Source organism: Hyperolius riggenbachi, chromosome 1 (assembly GCF_040937935.1).
Source record: "Hyperolius riggenbachi isolate aHypRig1 chromosome 1, aHypRig1.pri, whole genome shotgun sequence".
Lineage (NCBI taxonomy): Eukaryota > Metazoa > Chordata > Amphibia > Anura > Hyperoliidae > Hyperolius > Hyperolius riggenbachi.
Genome location: NC_090646.1, coordinates 60,205,009 through 60,228,916, shown reverse-complemented (window position 1 = coordinate 60,228,916; position 23,908 = coordinate 60,205,009). Strand labels below are relative to the sequence as shown.

At 45.8% G+C, this 23,908-nt stretch overlaps 1 protein-coding gene across 1 annotated transcript in view; it reads left to right on the top strand.

Moving 5' to 3' along the window:
- DNAAF9 (dynein axonemal assembly factor 9) overlaps positions 1-23,908 on the top strand; it is a 157,060-nt gene that overhangs the window by 110,306 nt on the left and 22,846 nt on the right. Inside the window, exons 26-30 of the mRNA XM_068274655.1 lie at positions 1,731-1,819; positions 7,940-8,098; positions 10,405-10,530; positions 13,167-13,204; positions 15,715-15,850. Of these exons, the coding sequence (XP_068130756.1) occupies positions 1,731-1,819; positions 7,940-8,098; positions 10,405-10,530; positions 13,167-13,204; positions 15,715-15,850 (548 nt within the window). The remainder of the gene's footprint in view (positions 1-1,730; positions 1,820-7,939; positions 8,099-10,404; positions 10,531-13,166; positions 13,205-15,714; positions 15,851-23,908) is intronic.

Sequence of the window (23,908 nt, the reverse complement as noted above, 5' to 3'; positions counted from 1 at the left end):
CAAGTTAGAAGAAATGGAAACTTTTTTTTTTTTTTTTTTTTTTTCACAAAGTGTCATTTTCCGCTTACTTGTGACAAAAAATAATATCTTCTATGAACTCACTATGCCTCTCAGTGAATACTTTGGGATGTCTTCTTTCCAAAATGGGGTCATTTTGGGGGTATTTATACTATCCTGGAATTCTAGCCCCTCATGAAACATGACAGAGGGTCAGAAAAGTCAGAGATGCTTGAAAATGGGAAAATTCACTTTTTGCACCATAGTTTGTAAACGCTATAACTTTTACCCAAACCAATAAATATACACTGAATGGGTTTTTTTTAATCAAAAACATGTTTGTCCACATTTTTCGCGCTGCATGTATACAGAAATTTTACTTTATTTGAAAACTGTCAGCACAGAAAGTTAAAAAAATCATTTTTTTGCCAAAATTCATGTCTTTTTTGCTGAATATAATAAAAAGTAAAAATCGCAGGAGCAATCAAATAGCACTAAAAGAAAGCTTTATTAGTGACAAGAAAAGGAGCCAAAATTCATTTAGGTGGTAGGTTGTATGAGCGAGCAATAAACCGTGAAAGCTGCAGTGGTCTGAATGGAAAAAAAGTGGCCGGTCCTTAAGGGGTAGAAAGCCCTAGGTCCTCAAGTGGTTAACTAGGGTGCCCAAACTTTTGCATCCCACTGTACATAGATTAAAGTCAGGCATTGAGTAGTTTATTTATACGGGATCTCCCCCTTTTGAAAATTTGCAGGTTTATTTTTATACAACTTAGAGACACTGAAGCAAAAAAAATTATGATTTTATGATTTGTATGTGTAGTACAGCTAAGAAATAAAACATTAAGATCAGATACATCAGTCTAATTGTTTCCAGTACAGGAAGAGTTAAGAAACTCCAGTTGTTATCTCTATGCAAAAAAGCCATTCATTTCTACGACTTTCAAAAGTCGTGGAGAGGGCTGTCTTCTGACTTTTATTATCTCAACTGTTTTCTTTTTCTCTGCCAGAGGAGAGGTCATTAGTTCACAGACTGCTCTGAAAGAATCATTTTGAATGCTGAGTGTTGTGTAATCTGCACATATTAGAGAATGATGCAATGTTAGAAAAAACACCATATACCTGAAAATAAAAGTATGAGAATATTTTCTTTGCTGCTAATCTTCTAGTAATTATTCATAGTACACAACCAATTCACTATATCATATTTTTTTTTTCGCTTCAGTGTCTCTTTAAGTCACACCAGCTGGTGCAATGCTAAGCAAATATCACATTTTCTTTTGTTGTAAGGAACCTATAGTGAGAGGGATATGGAAGCTGCCATATTGTTTCCTTTTAAACAATGCAGATTGCCTGGCTGTCCTGCTGATCCTCTGCCTGTAATACTTATAGCCACAGACGCTGAACAAGCATGCAGATCAGATGTAATGATTGGATTAGCGGCATGCTTGTTTCAGGATTGTAACTCAGATGCCAGAGGATCAATTTGGACTGCCAGGCAACTGTTATTGTTTAAAAGGAAATCAGTATGGCAGCCTCCATATCCCAATCACTTCAGTTTTCCCGATTTGAAAAGTATCCATTTTGTATCCAATTGTACTTTTATTTTCTTTTTTATTTTTATTTGCTGGCATTGCTATTTCCTTATAATGGTCAGATTGAAAGTCATGAATGTAAAATGTAGTCTTTTTTTCCTGCGTTTTTTTACTATTAATTTGTCATTCTGCTTCCTCCAGGTGTCAGTTACTATTATCACAGGTCTGCCGGGCAGCCACTGCAATGACCTGTGCGACTTCCTTGTGTCCTCCCAGAAGGAATATGGGAGGTAAGTCTTCTCTCTGCTATATAAAATAGAATTTCAGTTTATTTTGCACATGTGAGTACTATAGAGGGGTAGGTGGGCGGGGCTCAGGGTGGTGGGCAGGGCTCAGGAGGTGTAATATGTGACAGATCCGAGTACGTGTAAAAACAAAGCCGAGCTAATTTGGGCACCAGAAATAGCAGCTAGTAGAATAACTGTAAAATGACCGATATTCTACAGTATTAGTCTTTGTAACTACGATAGTAAAATATCGGTAATTTTTATTTGTATTTAACCACTTGCCGACCGCACACTCATACCGCGCGGCGGCAAAGTGGTAGCTGGAGGACCAGCGACGCACATCTGCGTCGCCAGGTGCCTCCCTAATTAATCAGGAAAGGCCGCTCGTGCGAGCGGACGTTTCCTGTTAGATCACGGAGCGGGTCTCTGTAAATAGCCTGCGAGCCGCAGATCGCGGCTCGCAGACTAAATGTAAACGCAGGAGACGTTTGTCTCATTTGTTTAAATTGAACGGCGCAGTTGCGCAGCAGCGCCGTAAGGCAGATCGGCGATCCCTGGCCAATCAGCGGCCGGGGATCGCCGCCATGTGACAGAGGACTTCCTGTCACAGGCTGCACAGGACGGATAGCGTCCTGTGCAGCCCCGATCACCAGGGGGGACAGGTAGGAGAGGGAGGGGGGGAATTTCGCCGCGGAGGGGGCTTTGAGGTGCCCCCCCCCCCCAGCATCATGCCTGCCGACCGGAGCGATCAGACCCCCTCTGCACATCATCCCCATAGGGGGGCGATCTGATCGCTCTGCATGCCACCTGATCTGTGCTGGGGGCTGCAGAGATCATAAAAAATAGCGCTGGTCCTTAAGGGGGGTAAAGGCTGGGTCCTCAAGTCGTTAACTTTCCTCTAACCTGACCCCACTTGCACTTGAACCTTCTCTGTATGGGTGCCTTACTCTAACCAACTGCTCTAACCTATGCCAAACCCTTAAAGTGTACCACAGCTCCTGTAAATAAAAGGTTTTATACATACCTGGGGCTTCCTCCAGCCCCATAAGTTCGGATCGCTCCCACGCCGCCGTCCTCCTCTGCCCGCAGCTACGAGAACCGGGTCCCGTCACTTCAGTCAGTCCGAGGCAGTCTGACGTAAGATACGTGCGTTCTTTGCGTATCTCTCCTGCAGCCACTGGAGAGATACGTAGAGGGTGCACGTCTCTTACGTCAGACTGGCTCGGACTGACCGAAGTGACAAGACCCGGTATGGGAGCTGCAGACAGCGGAGGATGGCGGCGTGGGAGCGATCCGAACTTATGGGGCTGGAGGAAGCCCCAGGTATGTATAAAACTTTTTATTTAAAAACACAAGGTGCTCCGGGCTTAACGTCTTATTTATATACTCCCCTTGAGGCCTTGTTTCCATCTATGCGCTTCTATCCGCTTTTCAGCAACGTTTATCAATCTAACATTGATGCACTGATAAAAAGCGGACAGAAGCAGATAGAAGCGCACAGATGGAAACAAGGCCTAGAATGCTAAAACCGAAGGGCAAGACATGAAGAGATCTGCTAAATTTGGATATAGGATGAGGACTGGGAGGATATATACCTATCGGGTCGGTTGTCTTCTCCTGCTGCTCATAACCGTTTGATTCAATTATACGTTATCCATCAAGCGTGCTGGACGCCACTTACTATGAAATCCAAAAATCTCAGGGCTTCTGCTGATTGTTGAATTTTGTTTAATAAAACAAATAAAAAAAAAAAAAAACTTTTATTTACAGGAGCTGTGGTACACTTTGAGTTTTCTCCCACCCCTCATGCCTAACCCTGAGACCCCGCCCCCAACCCATATCTAAACCTAAACGTCCCCCTTAACACCTGCCTAACCCTAAGACCCCTTCAACCTATGCTTAACCTGATGAGACCCTCCCTCCTTCAACTTATGCCGCACCCTAAACAACCCCCTACCTATTCCTAACCCTATACCAGGAATGTTGAACTCCAGTCCTCAAGGGTTGAGGTCCTCACACATTTTTGGCAGAGCTCAAATTAATTGTTGGGACTGATCATAGGCGCCAATGTAAATAGCCACCATTAGCCTCCAAATTAACACTTACCACTGCTAAGTCATTGCGACGTCTCCGGCCCCCAAAATAGCTGCTTCAGTAGGATTCTACTCTGATTTGCAATGGTTGGGACTCTTGCCTTGCTTGTGATAAATATTTGGCAGTGATCTGAGAGGTTTTCCACAAGGTGGCACTGTTGTTATAATTTCACTAAAAGGTAGCTGTGAGAAGAATACCGGATCTATTCTTGCTGATCTTGTGCATATGTGCATGTCATGCTGATCTCCTGTCGCCCAGACTGATAATTGGCCTCTGGGCTTGTGTGCAGATCAGGTGTTCTGGCTGCCTTTAGCTATATAAGCTAATAATGCTTTTTATAGTGATGGTCTGTGAAATACTTCTTCTTCCAGGTTGCATACAAATTTAGGCTGGGTCCACACTAGACCCGGTTGCAGGACGGACACTGCAGTCCGGATCAGGGGAAGTACCCACCGTACTGCAAACTGATGAAAGTGCATCAGTTTTGTATCAGTTTCCGTTCAGGTTTTTCCCTGACAGAAAACGTCTCCATCATTGGGAAGGAGTGGGAGGATTTTTTGGGCCAATCATAAAGCTCAGGCTATCCGTTTTCACATCCGTTTTTTGCCTGTGGAGCTGGAGATGCGTTTTCTCATTGCTTTCACTACCCCTGCGTGTATCCGTGGTCCTGATCCGTTGCGTGAAAATGCAGCAGGTCCGGACCTTCCGTTCAGGTTTTGAAAACGGGTCCCCGCAAACGCAGACGGAACCGTTTTTTACTTGGGTGAGGCTGGCTGCTATTTTCAACATTAGTATCCGGGACTCCGTTTTTCATCAGGTTTGAAAAACGCAGCCACGGATACGTTTCCGGACCTAGTGTGGACCAGCTCTAAATGAAGATTATATTCAGCTGGCAACCGGGCTAGACAAAAGCGTCATTTGATTGGTCCAGTCCTGAATTGCATACTACTTGCATTACCTTAGCATGCAATAATTATTAGCATCTCACATAAGCCTCTACCAGTGAATCTTAAAGTACAGAAGCCAACGGAGCAGCAGAACAGCCGTGTCTTTCCATTTAGTAAAGGACTACTGATGTGCGATAGATATGGAGGCTGCCATATTTATTTCCTTTTAAACAATACCAGTTGCCGGGCTGTCCTGCTGATCTCGTTGGCTACAGTAGTGTCTGAATCACACACCTGAAACAAGCATGAGGCAAATAAAGTCAAACTTACAGGGAACCTAAAGGGAGAGGGATCTGGAGACTGGCATATTGAATTCCTTTCAAACACCAGCAGCCTACCAGCCCTGCCTTTCATACTTTTATCCATAGACCCTGAACAAGCATGATATTTCTGACTGAAGTCTGACTGGATTCGCTGCATGCTGGTTTCAGGTGTGTGATTCAGCAACTACTTCAGCCAAAGAGATCAGCAGGATAGCCAGGCAACTGGTATTGTTTAAAAGGAAATAAATATTGCAGCCTCCATGTACCTCTTGCTCTAGGTTCCCTTTAAAGGCGGGTTGGGCTTGGGAGTCGTGGGTGTATCTTTATTTATACGTCTTTTAAAGAGGAAGTGCAGTGAAAATAACAATGAATAAAAATTTTTTTTTTTTTTTTACAAAACTAATTTATAAATGATTTAGTCATTGTTTGCCCATTGTAAAATCTTTCTTTACCCTGATTGTCATTCTAAAATGTATCACTGGGAGTGACATATTTAGTCCTGTCAGGTGCAGTTCTGTGGAATGTTTACTGTGAGCTTTCTGTCAGTGGGCTCTGATCGCTGCTGCAGGCTGTATTATTTTTTATTATTATTCTTAATAAATTAACTGTCTTTTTTTAAAATAAAAAGTACTATTTTTTTTTTCCATCCCCCGAGGTCCAATCAAGGCGATCCTCTCTAGTGTATATGAGAGGGGATTGCGTAGTGAGCCGATCCAGGGGACAGCCAAGTGACAGGGCTGTCCCCAGTACAGCGTTGCACTAGATCACAGTCTGCCAGCATTGATCATGGCTGGCAGACTGTGGACTGAGTGGAGCTCCATCACTCAAGCGGGCATGCACATGCATCAGTGCCCGCAATCCCCGCTAATCTCCTCCCCAGGACTTGACGCCAATCTGTGTTAAGCGGTTCTGGGGAGCAACTCTGCGGCCGCCAATTGGCTTCAGGCGGTCGCAGAGCACTAAAGAGGAACTTCAACCAAAGATTGAACTTCATTCCAATCAGTGGCTGATACCCCCTTTCCCATGAGAAATCTTTACCTTTTCTCAAATAAATCATCAGGGGCGGTCTGCATTGCTAATATTGTGAAACCCCTCCCACAGTGTGATGTCATGACCATGGTCCTAAAAGTTTCCTGTCTGTGAACCCCATTGCATTGTGGGAAATAACGGCTTTTTGCAAGCTAATATCTCCCTCTGTGCATAGAACTCTCAGTAATGGACATTCTGCAGAGATCACCTGGCAGAGCTAAAAATATCACCACCAGTGATACATTTCAGAATGTAAATCGGCAGGAGAGGACATTTTGTACAATGAGCAAACACTGACTAAATAATCTATAAATGAATATTATAAGAAATGAGCAATTTTATGCATTGTCATTTTCACTACAGTTCCTCTTTTAGCCTCACACACTTATATAAGGACTGGCATCTGCAGGGATCGGGACTCGTTACATCAGTAACCACGCCAGTTTAGGGCTGAGTTCTGTACAAACACATCACTAGCTGTACAGTCCTGTGAGGCCTTCTGTTGCTATGGACAGGGTAGTGGAGGGAGACTGCACATGGAGTGGGAGGGGTCAGGAGGAAGGGCCTCACCCTCACTCAGACAATATGATCCATCAGTTTGGATCTCCCCCTGACTCATCAGGGCTCTAGATTCTCAGCAGAGGCAGTCTGAACCGAGAGATAACTGTGAGTGGCTGGGTACTGCTTAAAGGGAACCAGAGACGAAGCCCCCTCATGTATTTTACCATATATATCAGTGGGAACATTAGAGAAAACACCTACCCTGCTCTCTGTTTTATTCTTCACTGCACAGCTTGCTTCTAATCAGCCCTAATCAAATACCTGACTGAGCATTCAGTCTGGCTTTGCTCAGGAATATTTATAGCTCAGTCTGTGTTCTCTGATGTATTTTTAAGTCCAAGCCCGCCCCCTGCTGTCTCTGCTCAGGAATCCTTATAGCTGAGTCATTATAGCAAAGCCAGACTGAATACTCAGTCGGGAATTTTATCCCGGTTGATAACAAGCAAGCTGAGCAGTGCAGAATGAAACAGAGAGCAGGGTAGGTGTTTTCTCTAATGTTCCCACTAATCTATATGGTAAAATACTTGAGGGTGCTTCGTCTCTGGTTCAGTTTAAAGGCTCTGCCTCTGACATAGGCGACCTGGGTTTGAATCTCGGCTCCTTCAGTTCCTGTTCAGTAAGCCAGCACCTATTCAGTAAGGAGACCTTGGGCAAGACTCCCTAACACTGTCACTGCCTACTGAGCGCGCCCTAGTGGCTGCAGCTCCGGCGCTTTAAAGTGGACCTGAACTCTTGCACAGGACACACAGAAAACATTACAGAAATGCACCCTGTATGTATTTAAAGAGTTTATCCTGTGTAACTCCTCTCATTTATGTCTAATCACAAGTTGTAATTTCATCTCTCTCCTGTGTCACATGACTGCCTATGGCAGGTAAGCCCATTTGAAAGCACAGGCTGTAAACAATATGTCTGCTTCCATGAATCAGGAAGTAGTAACTGTGCAGATTTATTGCAGGATTTGTATCCGCTGTAACAAAAATGTTTTTTTGTTTAAAGGTTATTATGCTGTTGTGTATCTTTTTGAGCAGAGAGGAGTTCTCAGTGCAGGTCCACTTTAAGTCCGCTAGGAGAAAAGCACAATATAAATGTTCTGTGTCCTGTCTTGCCTTGAATGCAGCCTTAGTGCAGCTTCCTTATCTGAGCAATGAACACAGCAGCCCTTCTGTGTGTGGCCAGGTAAGAATGGCTGTGTGGACTGTATATAACAGAGGCCTCCTTTCTCCCAGGTGGATGGTGTATCGGCAGCCCAGCGACAGCTCGGAGGAGTTCAGCACCGCGCAGTTCCACAGGTTCCTCTCCAGCATCCTGGAAGCACAGCGCAACCGCAGCGCCCGCCAAGCTGTCTATTCCCGCAAGAAGATGATGCTGCTCATTGTACTGGAGGGGTGAGAATCGCTCTGCTGCCTGTTGCCAGGGAAATCCCCTAGTGTCGAGTGACAGTTACACCAACCAATGTGTGGAAGATGAAATGCATCAGTCTTAAAGTGGAACTGAAGTAAGAGGTATACGGAGGCTGCCATATTTATTTCCTTTTAATCAATACCAGTTGCCTGGCAGCCCTGCTGGTCTATTTCTCTGCAGTAGTATCTAAATAACACCAGAAACAAGCATGCAGCTAGTCTTGTCAGATCTGACTTTAAACAGGAACTCCAGTGAAAATAATGTAATAAAGTGCTTCATTTTTACAATAATTATGTATAAATGATTTAGTCAGTGTTTGCTCATTGTAAAATCTTTCCTCTCCCCGATTTACATTCTGACATTTATTACATGGTGACATTTTTACTGTGGGCAGGTTATGTAGCTGCTGCTAGCTGTTTTGGCTGTTAGAGACAGCTGTAAACATTGTAACATTGTACATTGTAACAAACTGCCAAAAGTACCGCGGTCCTAGAGCTTCTTGTGGGAGGGGTTTCAGCACAAAATCAGTCATACAGCGTCCCCTGATTGTCTGTTTGTGAAAAGCAATATATTTCTCATGTAAAAGGGGGTATCAGCTACTGATTGGGATAAAGTTCAATTCTTGGTTGGAGTTTCTCTTTAAAGTCTAAAACACCTGATCTGCTGCATGCTTGTTCAGGGGCTATGGCTAATAGTATTAGAGGCAGAGGATCAGCATGGCTGCCAGGCAACTGGTATTGATTAAAAGGAAATAAATATGGCGGCCTCCGTATACCTCTTTATTTCAGTTCCCCTTTAAGGTGCCCATTAACAGTACAATTCTAGCAAACAATCGACCTTTTGAGCCAATTATTGCAATCGGAAGTAATCGATCAGGCTCATAAACTGGATGAATAGGTTAGCCGATCCGATCATTTTTAATGGAATCAATCTGGGAAACTGATTGATTAAACAATCAATAAACCGATCGTTGTTGATTGTTACCGTCAACAATATGGGATGTGATCGATAGGAAGGTTGATCGTTTGCTAAATTGTATTGTTTATGGGAACCTGTACCATACAGTGACCCTGTATCCAAATTCTGAGAAGCAAAGCGAACCTGAAGAAAACATTATACAGCTTGCCATCTTATTAATGCTCTGTGTCTAGCTTTAAAGAGAATCTGTACTCTAAAATTCTTACAATAAAAAGCATACCATTCTATTCATAATGTTCTCCTGGGCCCCTCGGTGCTGTTTCTGCCACTCCTTGCTGCAATCCTGGCTTGTAATTGCCAGTTTTAGGCAGTGTTTACAAACAAAAGACATAGCAAGTGATAGGTGATAGTAGCTCAGTGTGTGAGTCATACAGAGTGTGCAGGGGGCGTGGAGAGGGTGTGTATAGCTTCTATTCTATCACAAGCAGAGCAGCACATTCCAGCCTGAGTGCCTGAGCCCGACAAAGCCGCCAGAGGAAAGAAGATTAGATCATATAACAGAGATAATACAGTCACTGTGCAACTAGGAAAGGCTGCAGTAATCCAGACCACATTAGAACAGGTATAGGAACTTATAGGATAGAAGAAATAAGGCTCAAAATTTTGTTAGTCTCTTTAAGCTGGATATACACTGCACAACTGCATTGTGATCGGCACCGCAATGGAGATTAAGATCGATCGACATCACCAAGAGAGAACATTGACATTCTGGTGATGTTCATCGGGGTGCTGATTAAGAACACAATTTTTACTTAATTTGACGTTTTTGTCTACTCGGTTAAAACAAATTGTATAGTGCATGGCCCAGGGGCAACCTTTGGTTAAATCATTGCGTCACGGTTTGATCCCACAGGGGGACATGGAATTGTCGAGAGTAGCCGAGGACAACGCGAGACGATTAAAATAAGCGTGTCATTTACACGAATGACAGGAAAAGCCAGTACCAACGTTTAAAAATCACATCCATTTCATTTGAGTAATGAAATCCGCAACCGTTGTGTGTAGCGGCCGTGTGAGCCGGGCCTTACTGCTATAGGCTTGTAGCGGAGTCCTAGGCCTGACCCCGCCTCCCTCAGGGCAGTGTGAAGCACCCCTGTAATCTGCAGAGCCTGAGATTAGAGTGAGGGAGAGGATCTGGATTGTGTTCTTTGAAGACGCATTCCTGTAGCTGTTAGTTGCTGAAGTTGTGGCTCCCTCTCTGCTGATATCCATCCACCATAGAAATGTTTTCTTGGAATGAACTTAACTGGTGCTGACAGCTCTTAAATACATCAATTGTCACCTTCCCCTGTCCTCTGGCCTCTTCTTCCAGATATGTGGATGTCATTGATGTAGTGCAGGCCTTGCAAACTCACACTGACCCCCTCGTCAGGACCTCCTTTGTCATTGGCTCCGTGGCCGCCTGCGTGGATCCCTTGAGTGTCACCATGGAGCATAGGTAAGCCGGCCGTTTATGCTGTTACTATGTTTCTGTGTGTGTCTGTTCACAGTGATTGTCCTTTGGTTCTTCTGAGAACAGTTTCAAAGAATGTTTAGAGACTCAGAGATGACAAAGGAGCCGTTTTTTTTTTACTTATCCGTGGCTTCCGCAAGCCCCACAAGCCTGAATGCATCCCTCCCGCAGTACTCACGCAATCCTCTGTTCAGCCTTAACGGAGGCACGCGGGTGGACGGTGAGGGATGCTTACGTGCTGGAGGAAGCCTCGGATAAGTAAAAAACCGGCCTCTTTTACTCATCTCTGGGTCTCTTTAAAGAGGAACTCAAAAAAAGGGGGAGGGGGGGGCTAAAAAATCAATACATTGCAAAATAAGAAGTAAAAAAAAAATAGAAGAGAGAACAAGAAATATTCGCCATGTACTGTGTTCATATTGTTTGATTCAGCCTGCACATAAGACAGCACCAACTGCCATTATAACCACACACCCTAACAATGCGATAGGCTAAAAGGTTGTATTTTTATAGATATACGTATGCACAGAGGGAAAAACTGGTTGCTTGGCAGTTGGAAACAGACGTTATTTCACACAAAGCAACGAGGTTCTTAGACAGGAAACTGTCAGGACCTAGGTCATGACATCACACTGTGGGAGGGGTTTCACCACAATATCAGCCATACAGACCCTCTTGATGATTTATTCGAGAGACGGTAAAGATTTCTCATGGGAAAAGGGGTATCCGCAACTGATTGGGATAAAGTGCATTCCTTGGTTACAGATCCCCTTTCATTGTTTTAAGGTGACCATACGTTAGGCGACTTGGCGGCCGATCGACCATCCAATTAGATGATTAAAGTCAAATTGGATGAAAATCGGTGTCGCCAAGTGCATGCCAGACTGACAAAGCGAACAATTTTCGGACGGAATTTGGTCACACGGTCGATTGCGCATGCTGCAAGATGTCGGGCAGAAGTTGGTTGGTCATTTGCGCAGCGGTACGGCAGACGGTTTAAGAACAAGTGAAGAAATGACGAAACTCCCGCTGCTGCAATGTGTAAATGTTTGTAATGTAGTGCATTTATACATTATCTGTCCGGTGTCGGCCTCCACGCGGTTTCCGTCCATCTCGCCGGGTTCCGCATACATGCTAGCGTGCATGCAGCTGTTACCGGGATGGACGGTCACCCCGCGGAGGCTGCTACAGGACAGGTAATGTATAAATACACAAACGGGGAGGGGGGGGTTGGGGTGTCACACTTACACATTGGGGGGCATCGGCGGTTCGGACGCAGTGAGGTGAGCCGATTCCCTGAAGGTTTCAAGCTGAAACCGGATGGGAATCGTCCTGTAGTTTATGGGCAGCTACGACAAGAAACACATTTATCTCTAATCATTCGATTAGAGGATTTGTCTCTTTGTGGAATCTGCCCATAATTGCCAGGTCTATTGGCACCTTTAGAATACAGGAAAGGTTTATGGACATAAATTCCCCACTCGGGCTGATGGTCGCAGCCAAGGGAAGTAAGGCCCAGTGCACACCGGGCGGATCCGCCGGCCGCATCCGCTTGAAAATCCGCGTGGCTAATGTAACTCTATGGGCTGGTGCACACCGCCGGTTTGAGGTTTTTAGCAAGCCGCAAACGTGTCTCTTGCTGCACATTTGTGGTTTGCTTAAAACCTCAAACCGCCGGTGTGCACCAGCCCATAGAGATACATTAGCCATGCGGATGCGGTCGGCGGATCACATACAAAATCCGCTCGGTGTGCACCCGGCAAATATCGGCTCTCTGCTCCCAAAACCACTAGCGTTTTGCCGATCTGCTAGCGGTTTTGGTGTGCACTGGGGCTATGTGTGGTGAAGTAAACAGGGGAAATAATCACGGCATCCAATACAGATAAACTAGCCCACTGTGTTGTGTGTCCCCACCTTGCTTTACACTGTATGGGCAGTGTCCCGTTTTCCTACCACTGTCCCCCATCTCCCTGCATAAAGCAAATTGAACGTACCTGAAATAAGATAATTTCTAAATACTCTTTGCCCTCAGTATAGCTTAGCTAAGCTGCATCTGAGAGATTCCTAAACCCTCTTTGCAAATCACAGAACCTGAGTCATAAATATAGCAACACAATTATTATATCCTATTACTGGTACAACTAAACTTTTAATAAACTATTAAAAAGAAAAGAGTGTTTCGGGTGAATTTTTTCTCATATAAACTTGCAAGTGATGCAGGGCCTGCTACTTCAGTACGTACTGGATAAAGACCATTATCCCAGTTCCCTTAAACATCACAAGATACATATAAAATTACACAACCCCCACCAAATGTTAAAATTGTAATTTTAAATAAAATTGTAGTTTTATATGTATCTTGTGATGGACATGGGATAATGGTCTTTATCCAGTACATACTGAAATAGCAGGCCCTGCATCACTTGCAAGTTTATATGAGAAAAAATTCAGAAACCCTCCACAACTTTGCGCAAAGCTCTATTCACAGCTATAGAAGTTAATCGAAGTTGATCCCCTGTCTCAGGTTTACTGTAAGATTTGATATAGATGTTAATAATACTTCTTACCAATTCTCTGGCTCCCACAAGCACTCTATACTGATGTTTTGCTTTTTCTCCTTTAAGGTTTTACTTCCCCAAGTTCCTGGAGCAGTGTTCACAAGGTACGCACCCACCATTCTATGCGTCTGCCTTTTATATGCACACTGGGGAATGGATTACCGGACTTGAGAAGGCAGGCTGTAGATTATGGGCACAGTTGATTTTGGCGGCAGCACAGTATTTTGCTTGTTTCTGACGGCAGTTTTGTTATTTCCACCCCCACACTGTGTGACTGACGCAAACCTATCTAATTTAAAGCATACCTGAAGTGCAAACAAAACCTGATATAATGAACTGTATGTGTAGTACGGATAATGAATAGACCATTAGTAGCAAAGAAAAGTCTCATTTTTATTTTCAGTTATGTAGCTTTTGTTTAGTAACATAGCCTCATTCTGTCACAGTTGCCATTTTAAAACCACACAGATTTTAAGCTAAAAAAACAGAGCAGATATAATGACCCTTTGAACAATCCTGCAGTAAAACCTTATCCCAAGCTGTCTCTCACTGTTTGTTGGCTGTATAAAGGGCAACTGAAGTGAGAGGTAAATGGAGGCTGCCATATTTATTTACTTTTAAACAATAGCAGTTGCCTGGCAGTGCTCCTGTTCTATTTGGCTGTAGTAGTGAATGAATTGCACCTGAAACATGCATGCAGACAATCCTGTCAGATCTGACAATAAAGTCAGAAACCGCTGATCTGCTGCATGCTTGTTCAGGGGCTACGGCTAAAAAGTATTAGTGGATCAGCAGGACAGCCAGGCAACTGGTATTGCTTAAAAAGAAATAAATATGGCAGCCTCCATATCCCTCTCACTTCAGTTGTCCTTTAAGTGCTTCAGAAAACAGAACTGTATTTGACCCTAGTGGGCTGCAGAGGTCAGAGAAGCTCTTGCATTTTTAACTCTTCCTGTGCTGGAAAACAATAGGAGACTTTTTTTTTTTTTTTTTTTTTTTTTGCTGCTAACGATCTATTTCTTATCTGTACTAAACATACAATTCAGTATCTCACAAGTTTATTTTCGCTGCAGGTTTGCAGATCCTTAATGCTATGTCCCTTCCTTATGCCTCAACACCCTCGCAAACATTAGCTTCTTCTCAACACCCAACCTCCACCTCTCGCTTCACTATAACCTGTTTCTGCTGCCTTTCTCTCTCCATCCCGAATGCTAATCCTGCCCATTATTAACCTCCCCCAAATGTCAACTCCCCATCTTCCTAGTAGTATGAATCGTTTCACATGCCTAACCTCAACCTGCACCTGTTCAGGCACAAGGAAGGGACCTTGCAACTTTGATGGTGTGTGTTAGTAACTTTTACGTATTCTGAACTGACTTTTTTTTTCTGTTTGGGTATCCCCCTCCCCCCTTTTTTTCAAAACCTAAACCTCCACTCATATCAATGTGTTTGCACCATTCTGCATGATTAAAGCAAACGTGAATCAAAAAAAGTATAGTATAATGAATTGTATGTGTAGTGTGGATAATGAATAGAGCATTAGTAGCAAAGAAAAGAGTCTCATATTTTTATTTTCAGTTATATAGCTTTATTTATAATAACATTGCATCATACTGTCACAGTTGCAATTTTAAAACTGCACTGTCTTTTAAACTATAAAATAAAGCAGAAATAATGACCCGTTTAAATTTCCTGCAGTAAAACTTTATCTCAAGCTGTCTCTCACTGTTTGTTGGCTGTTTAAAGAGAATCTGTACTCTAAAATGTTAGCATACCATTCTATTCATTATGTTCTCCTGGGCCCCTCTGTGCTGTTTCTGCCACTCCCTACTGCAATCCTGGCTTGTAATTGCCAGTTTTAGGCAGTGTTTACAAACAAAAGACATGGCTGCTAAAAGCTTGTGATAGGCTAAGAGGAGAGCTTGGAGAGGGTGTGTAAAGCTTCTGCCTATCACAAGCAGTGCTGCACATTCCACACATTCCAGCCTGAGCCCGACAGAGGAAAGAAGATAAGATTTATTACTGAGACAGTGCAACTAGAAAAGGCTGCCAGACCACATTAGAACAGGTAGAACAGGAACTTATAGGATAGAAGAAATAAGGCTCAAAATTTTGTTACAGAGTCTCTTTAAGTGATTCACAGAAGACGTCTGTATTTGACTCAGAGAAGCTCTTTTGCATAGATAACTGAAATTTCTTAACTCTTCCAGCACTGGAAACAATATGAGACTGTTTTTCTTTGCTACTAATGTTCTATTTCTTAGCTGCACTACACGTACAAATAAATCATAAGTTTATTTTCACTTCAGGTTAGCTGTAACTCAGATATTATACTCGAAGTGCAGTAAACCCCACCAACGTGTGTATGGGATATTCTGCTCTGCTTATCACATATAATATTGTACACGCGCTATTCAAGTTACCGCTGTTTACTGAAGATACCCCATGTAAAGCCAGTTAGATAAAGAACCAAAATGTGGACTCCCTTACATATACACAACCTTTATAAATCATTTTTGTCTTGGGCGCTTCATTACGCAAGGTGCTCTGTTAGCTGAGGTATAATGCCATAGATGTGTCTCCTCCTGACTCTTATGTGTCCTGATTGCTTCAGGTATTGTAAGCAGTGTAGTGTTCACCAGCCTGGCCTCTGAGCAGAGGCATCCATCCCTGGTCCACCTGCAGAAGCTTCTGCGTACAGTGAACCCTGCTGCTGCCTTCATCCTGGCTGAGAAAGGCGTTATCACCAGGTAGGGATCATCATTCTCTACTCTACCTTTGTAATGACTTTTATCTCTGACGTACTGTAGATGGGAGTGTCCATTGATAAAACTGCCCACTGTTAAGCTTCCAGTGCAAAAGATGCCTAAGGGATTGTACACACCTGCAATGTACCTTCTACAAAAATTAATAACTGATGGAGGCACTTTGCTGGCTCAACTTATTTAACCGTTGCTCCTCTTATATCCTGATGAAGCAGGTATAGACCCGCGAAACGCGTTGCATTTTGGAGTTCCGAATAATAAAATAAGTTTTCTGCTGAAAACAGACTATTCTGAGTTTGCTTGGGGAGGTAAGTCCATCACTACCTCGCTTTTTAAGCTGTTAAATATTTTACTTTATACTGGCACTTCTGTTCAAATTACAACCCAATACTGTCCAAAAATAGTGCTGATGATCTGGGTGCCTTTTTAGTTTGTGTAGTGGTGTCTCCCACTGTCCGCGGATCAGTCATTGGAGATCATCCTCGCTTTAAAGAGAACCTGAGGTGGGGTTCTGACGATGCTAGCTGCACACAGAGGCTGGGTCTGCCTATACAGCCCAGCCTCTGTTGCTATCCAGATCCCCCCCCCCCCCCCCCCAAGCCTCCTTTGCGCTTTGCTGTCCCCCATAAATCACAGCCGCGCTGTCGACACGCAGCGGGCTGTGTTTACCTCTATACTTTCAGTCTGCTGCTCCCACAAACTCTCTCCCCTGTACATCTCCTAACTAGTTTCCAGATACCCACCCAACCGCAATCTGCACACAAGCTTCTTCTGTCTTCCTCTAGAATCACCTCCTTGCATTCACGCATACAAGATTTCTTATGTGCCTCATCCCACCTCTGGAATCGCCTTCCACTATACACCCATCACTCTCCAACCTCTGAAATGCTCCCTCAAAACTCGCTTTTTCCGACAAGCATATGCTCTGCCTTAAGCCCCTCCCCCTTCTACCCCGTCCAAGTTGTGCTCAATACTAGATAACCTAAGAACACACTGCCTCTAGGTATACATTGTATATACTACCCACCTCTCGTTTCCTGCCTATTCCTTTAGATCAGAGGTGTCCAGGCTTTTTCGGCTTGTAAGCTACTTTAAAGAATTAGCACGTCAATATGATCTACCAATGTACAATTTTAGGAGCACACTTGTATATACAGAGTGGAAAATGTAGTAGGGTCGGGATCTACCATGAAGTCCTTCGCGATCTATCTAATGGGCACCCCTGCTTTAGATTGTAAGCTCACAAGGGCAGGACTCTCTCACCCTTGTGTATCTTGGAATTTGTAATACATTCTGTTCTTCATGTTACATTTGTCACTGTAATTACTATGCCTGCCAATTCTGTATAATGGACCAGGGTCTATATTTGGTTTATACCATCGTATTATTATGCACCCCCCATGTTTGTTTCTTACTCTGTACATGGAATATGTTACATAGTTACATAGTTATTTTGGTTGAAAAAAGACATATGTCCATCGAGTTCAACCAGTATAAAGTACAACACCAGCCTGCTCCCTCACATATCCCTGTTGATCCAGAGGAAGGCGAAAAACCCTTACAAGGCATTGTCCAATTAGCCCCAAAAGGGAAAAATTCCTTCCCGACTCCAGATGGCAATCAGATAAAATCGCGGGATCTACATCACTGGGCATTACCTAGTAATTGTAGCCATGGATGTCTTTCAATGCAAGGAAAGCAACTAAGGCCCCGTTCACACTTGCGGTTTTGCAAAAACCGCACCGGATGTCCGGACCGCACCGGAGCCGGATCGGACCTGAACCGTACGGTTCCTGTCCGGATCCGGTCCGGATCCGGTCCGGTTGCATACGGTTTCCGTGCGGTATGAACACGGTTGCGGTCCGGATTCTTAACGAGATAACAACCTGTATAAATACCTGGGGTTCTGGGAGGTCAGCAGAAGCTCTGGGGTCATTGTTGGAGACAGCTGGACGTGTGGAGACCATCCTTGGATACAGAGACAGCAGTTGGGACCATGGATCCAGTCATTTTTTACGCTTATTACCTGGGAATTCTCTCCTTCCTGTTGTTTACCTACTACTATGTGGGGAGAAGGCGTGCTCCTCGCAGGAGATGGTGGGTGCACCCTCTACTAGCCAGGAGGCAGAGGAAGGGAGAGTTCCAGGCCCTCTACCGGGACCTCAGACGACACCCACAGAAGTTCTACAGCTACACTCGGATGTCTATTCCCCTGTAAGTATATAGGCCTAAATACACCAACCCCCACCATTCCTAAACACCCCACCCTCACCCCCACAACACCTCATCCCTGTATACCTAGCTAAACACACCACCCTGACCCCCACACCCCTGTATACCTAGCTATACACTACACCCCCACCCTCCACAACACTCCCAAACCTCTGTAAACACACCTCCCCCATCCTCCACCCAACACCTTGTCCCACAACATACTTTACAGCTTCTTCCTTTACATCTCCTGACAGGTTTGATACCCTTTTGGAGATGGTGAAGGATGACCTTAGGAAGAAGGATACCACGTTCAGGAGAGCAGTCACACCACAAGAACAACTACTCATCACACTGAGGTATGTAAAAACAAATTTTTTTATTGCAAAAACAACCACTTTCCAACATGGAAACATTCTTCCAACATGGAAGACAAAAAAATAACATATCTATGGTATAGCCCGGTCAGTTTTAAGGAACACCAACCACCAACTTTGTGCTGGAAGAGTTGTAGGGCATAGCTGCCCAAGTGTCTTTCGGGGACACCAGGCCCTAAAGTTGAAGTGCTTCAAAAACCTAACCACTGGCACATGACCCTCTGAGCCATGGATGAAGGACACAGGTCAGTGAAAAGGCTAGGCCTCTCACCGACCAGTCAAGGTGTCCTTCATCCATGGCTCCAAGGGTCTTGTGCAAGTGGTTAGGAACAAGAACAAAGTGAGGAGCAAGAGGAACCGATGGCAGAGGTGCATGACTACAGGTGCAGTGCAACAGGCACAAGGTTGTGACCCAGGTAGTGTCTTTCGGGGACACCAGGCCCTAACATTGAAGTGCTTCAAAAACCTAACCACTGGCACATGACCCTCTGAGCCATGGATGAAGGACACAGGTCAGTGAAAAGGCTAGGCCTCTCACCGACCAGTCAAGGTGTCCTTCATCCATGGCTCCAAGGGTCTTGTGCAAGTGGTTAGGAACAAGAACAAAGTGAGGAGCAAGAGGAACCGATGGCAGAGGTGCATGACTACAGGTGCAGTGCAACAGGCACAAGGTTGTGACCCAGGTAGTGTCTTTCAGGGACACCAGGCCCTAAAGTTGAAGTGCTTCAAAAACCTAACCACTGGCACATGACCCTCTGAGCCATGGATGAAGGACACAGGGCAGTGAAAAGGCTAGGCCTCTCACCGACCAGTCAAGGTGTCCTTCATCCATGGCTCCAAGGGTCTTGTGCAAGTGGTTAGGAACAAGAACAAAGTGAGGAGCAAGAGGAACCGATGGCAGAGGTGCATGACTACAGGTGCAGTGCAACAGGCACAAGGTTGTGACCCAGGTAGTGTCTTTCGGGGACACCAGGCCCTAACATTGAAGTGCTTCAAAAACCTAACCACTGGCACATGACCCTCTGAGCCATGGATGAAGGACACAGGGCAGTGAAAAGGCTAGGCCTCTCACCGACCAGTCAAGGTGTCCTTCATCCATGGCTCCAAGGGTCTTGTGCAAGTGGTTAGGAACAAGAACAAAGTGAGGAGCAAGAGGAACCGATGGCAGAGGTGCATGACTACAGGTGCAGTGCAACAGGCACAAGGTTGTGACCCAGGTAGTGTCTTTCGGGGACACCAGGCCCTAAAGTTGAAGTGCTTCAAAAACCTAACCACTGGCACATGACCCTCTGAGCCATGGATGAAGGACACAGGTCAGTGAAAAGGCTAGGCCTCTCACCGACCAGTCAAGGTGTCCTTCACCCATGGCTCCAAGGGTCTTGTGCAAGTGATTAGGATCAACAAAGTAAGGAACAAGAGGAATCAAAGGCACAGGTGCAGGACTACAGGTGCAGTGCAACAGGCACAAGGTTGTGACCCAGGTAGTGTCTTTCGGGGACACCAGGCCCTAAATTATTAGTGCTTCTAAAACCTAACGACTGGCACAGGACCCTCTGAGCCATGGATGAAGGACACAGGTCAGTGAAAAGGCTAGGCCTCTCACCGACCAGTGAAGGTGTCCTTCACCCATGGCTCCAAGGGTCTTGTGCAAGTGATTAGGATCAACAAAGTAAGGAACAAGAGGAATCAAAGGCACAGGTGCAGGACTACAGGTGCAGTGCAACAGGCACAAGGTTGTGACCCAGGTAGTGTCTTTCGGGGACACCAGGCCCTAAAGTTCAAGTCCAGCAAAACCAAAAGTTAAAAAGCCCTGTGATGGTATCCTTCCTCCGAGGATCGGAGGTATTCAGAGGAGCATGTCCAGGAACAATTTGACTTTTTTTTTCAAATTGTATCGGCACCACTACTAGAAAAGGTGGGAGTTGCTGCCTGGAAATCTGGACTCTCTTGGGTGCTGGTCGTGGATGAGCTGGACCCTGACAGCGGTGGCCCATATTGACTGCCTCTGTAGCCGGTGTACATCTGTGATGATTGCCAGGTGGGCACCGCTGTTGGTTGTGGGGGTCTAAAAATTGGTGGTTGCAATAATGGCGTGTCCATGTGCTGTTTAATCACCTCCAGCAAATTGGAATGGCACGCCATCAGGTTTTGTGAAGGCACCTTTTCAAGATATGGTATTAGAGACATCACAGTGTGAAAACACGGGTGTGCCTGCAATTTCAGTAGTTCCTTGCTTTGTTGATGCATTTGCTGCATCATGTTCTGCAGCTGGCCCACCGACTGATGATGCTGCGCACGCAGTTGGTCGATTTCTCCTCTGTGCATCTCATGCATCATTTTAAGCTCGTCCCTGTAGTGCCCATGTACAGCGTCGAGCTCACATTGCAGTGTAGTGATGTGGGACTTGTACTGCTCCATGATATGGCCCCTGTCCTCATCTTGCAACTGCCGGGTTATGAGAGTTTGGTGGCTCTGAAGAATCCCGAGAAGTCCGGAGACAGCCCCGGACATCTCGGACTCTGTCTCTCTCCTTGTTGGGGGGAGGGTACCTCGACGCCTCACTGGTGTGGTGGTCCTCACTGGTGGTGTGGCAGCATCTTCCCGTCCTCTGGCCTGTGTCGGGGTTGCCCTGCGCGCTGGTTGTGCTGCAGTCTCTCGGTGCTCCTCACTTTGTTCTTGTTCCCCTGGAGCTTCCATAGCGGTTGATTGTGGAGGTTCAGCTTCTTCCACACTCGGTCCTGCAACCTCAACATCCAAGCTCTCTTCTGCCAAGTCATCATCAAAGGACGGAGTTGTGATTAAGGACTCCCTCCTCCTACTCCTCGCCTCGGGGCAATAGGTTACATCGGCGACGTCATCATCCACCAAGCTCTCCTCACTGCTGAACCGTGCCTCCTGGGTCGGTTCCTCTTGCTCCAAATTGTCTTCAGTCCTGTAGATAAAAAAAATATTTATTGGTGTGCCAAACAGCATGTGGCGTCAATTCACAGAGCTAGCAAACACTAGCAATCACTTTATCACCCGTTTCTACCCAACATTTGATAAAGCTTGTGAGAAAAGTTCGCTAGCCATGGGAATTGAGGCCATAGCAATACATGGCCGAAGTCATGGTAAATGAGCTCTCAGTTCCTGCCCACAGTAGTGGTACTTACAGTCTAGGTTCCAGGCTTGCATTGATGAAAGACAATTGCTTGGCAAATTGGTAGTCTTTTTGTCGCCTTCCCCCGCCACTGCCACTTCGTTCGGCAAGTTTTTTCTTCCGTAGCCATTTCACATATGCATCCCGTATATTGCGCCACCTTGTCTTGTACCTTTCTCCTGTAACGACATGAAAAATTGATTTCGATTATTTCTCTTGTAGGTACATCGCAACTGGACAAACATATACATCGCTACATGTCACATTTCGTATTGGGAAGAGCACGGTGGCAGGCATCGTCGTGAGGACTTCGAGGATCCTTTGGACGCGACTGAGGGCCAGATACATGCCTGTGCCGGACACCACGAAATGGGAGGAGATCGCCCAGGGCTTCTGGACCGAGTGCAAGTTTCCTAATTGTGTTGGCGCACTGGATGGGAAACACATCCGGATTCAGAAACCCGTGGGGAGTGGCAGCCATTATTTCAACTATAAAAAATACTTCAGCATTGTTCTAATGGCAGTGGCAGATGCGGACTACAAGTTTGTGTACGTGGATGTGGGGTCGTACGGTAGTTCCAATGACTCTGGAATTTTCCAGCGTACGACCCTTTGCCGGCTGATGGAGGAAGGCAGACTGCATCTCCCCCGTGACAGACCCTGGCCTGGGACAAGGGCACCGGCCTACCCCTATGTGTTTGTGGGGGACGAGGCCTTCGCCCTGTCCGACCATGTAATGCGTCCGTACCCAGACAGGGGACTTGATGCCAGCCAGCTACACTTCAATGCTCGGTTGAGCCGTGCAAGGAGAATGGTGGAGTGCACATTTGGGATCCTGGTGTCAAAGTGGAGGGTGTTCCACACGCCCATGCTGCTGAAACTGGGCAACGCAGTTGTCGTGGTGAAGGCAGCATGCATCCTCCACAACTTTGTGCGGCAGGAGGAAAGAGAGACTCCGGAACCCCCGAATGTGCTTCCACTAATGCCCCTGCGGAGGTATGCAACCAGGCCAAGGGTAGTGTCACTGCGGAACAGGGACCAACTGAGACTTTATTTTACCACACCACCTGGACGAGGGTGAATGTTTGGTTTTTAATATGTTTTGTTGAAATGTGTTTATTTTGGAGTTTCAAGTTTGAGTGATTTTAAATGTATTAATTTTTTACAATAAATTGATGTATAATAATTGGTCATTGTGTATGTTTTATGTGCACAGGTGGGGTACATCGCAGGTGGGTGGGATACATCACAGGTGGGTGGGATACAGCACAGGTGGGTGGGATACAGCACAGGTGGGGTACAGGTGGGTGGGATACATCACAGGTGGGATACATCACAGGTGGGGTAGAGGTGGGTGGGATACATCACAGGTGGGGTAGAGGTGGGTGGGATACATCACAGGTGGGGTACAGGTGGGTGGGATACATCACAGGTGGGGTACAGGTGGGTGGGATACATCACAGGTGGGGTACAGGTGGGTGGGATACATCACAGGTGGGGTACAGGTGGGTGGGATACATCACAGGTGGGGTACAGGTGGGTGGGATACATCACAGGTGGGATACATCACAGGTGGGGTAGAGGTGGGTGGGATACATAACAGGTGGGGTAGAGGTGGGTGGGATACATCACAGGTGGGGTACAGGTGGGTGGGATACATCACAGGTGGGGTACAGGTGGGTGGGATACATCACAGGTGGGGTACAGGTGGGTGGGATACATCACAGGTGGGATACATCACAGGTGGGGTAGAGGTGGGTGGGATACATCACAGGTGGGGTAGAGGTGGGTGGGATACATCACAGGTGGGGTAGAGGTGGGTGGGATACATCACAGGTGGGGTACAGGTGGGTGGGATACATCACAGGTGGGGTAGAGGTGGGTGGGATACATCACAGGTGGGGTACAGGTGGGTGGGATACATCACAGGTGGGATACATCACAGGTGGGGTAGAGGTGGGTGGGATACATCACAGGTGGGGTACAGGTGGGTGGGATACATCACAGGTGGGGTACAGGTGGGTGGGATACATCACAGGTGGGTGGGATACATCACAGGTGGGATACACCACAGGTGGGATACATCACAGGTGGGATACATCACAGGTGGGGTAGAGGTGGGTGGGATACATCACAGGTGGGGTACTGGTGGGTGGGATACATCACAGGTGGGATACATCACAGGTGGGGTACAGGTGGGTGTGATACATCACAGGTGGGTGGGATACAGCACAGGTGGGTGGGATACATCACAGGTGGGATACATCACAGGTGGGGTACAGGTGGGTGGGATACATCACAGGTGGGGTAGAGGTG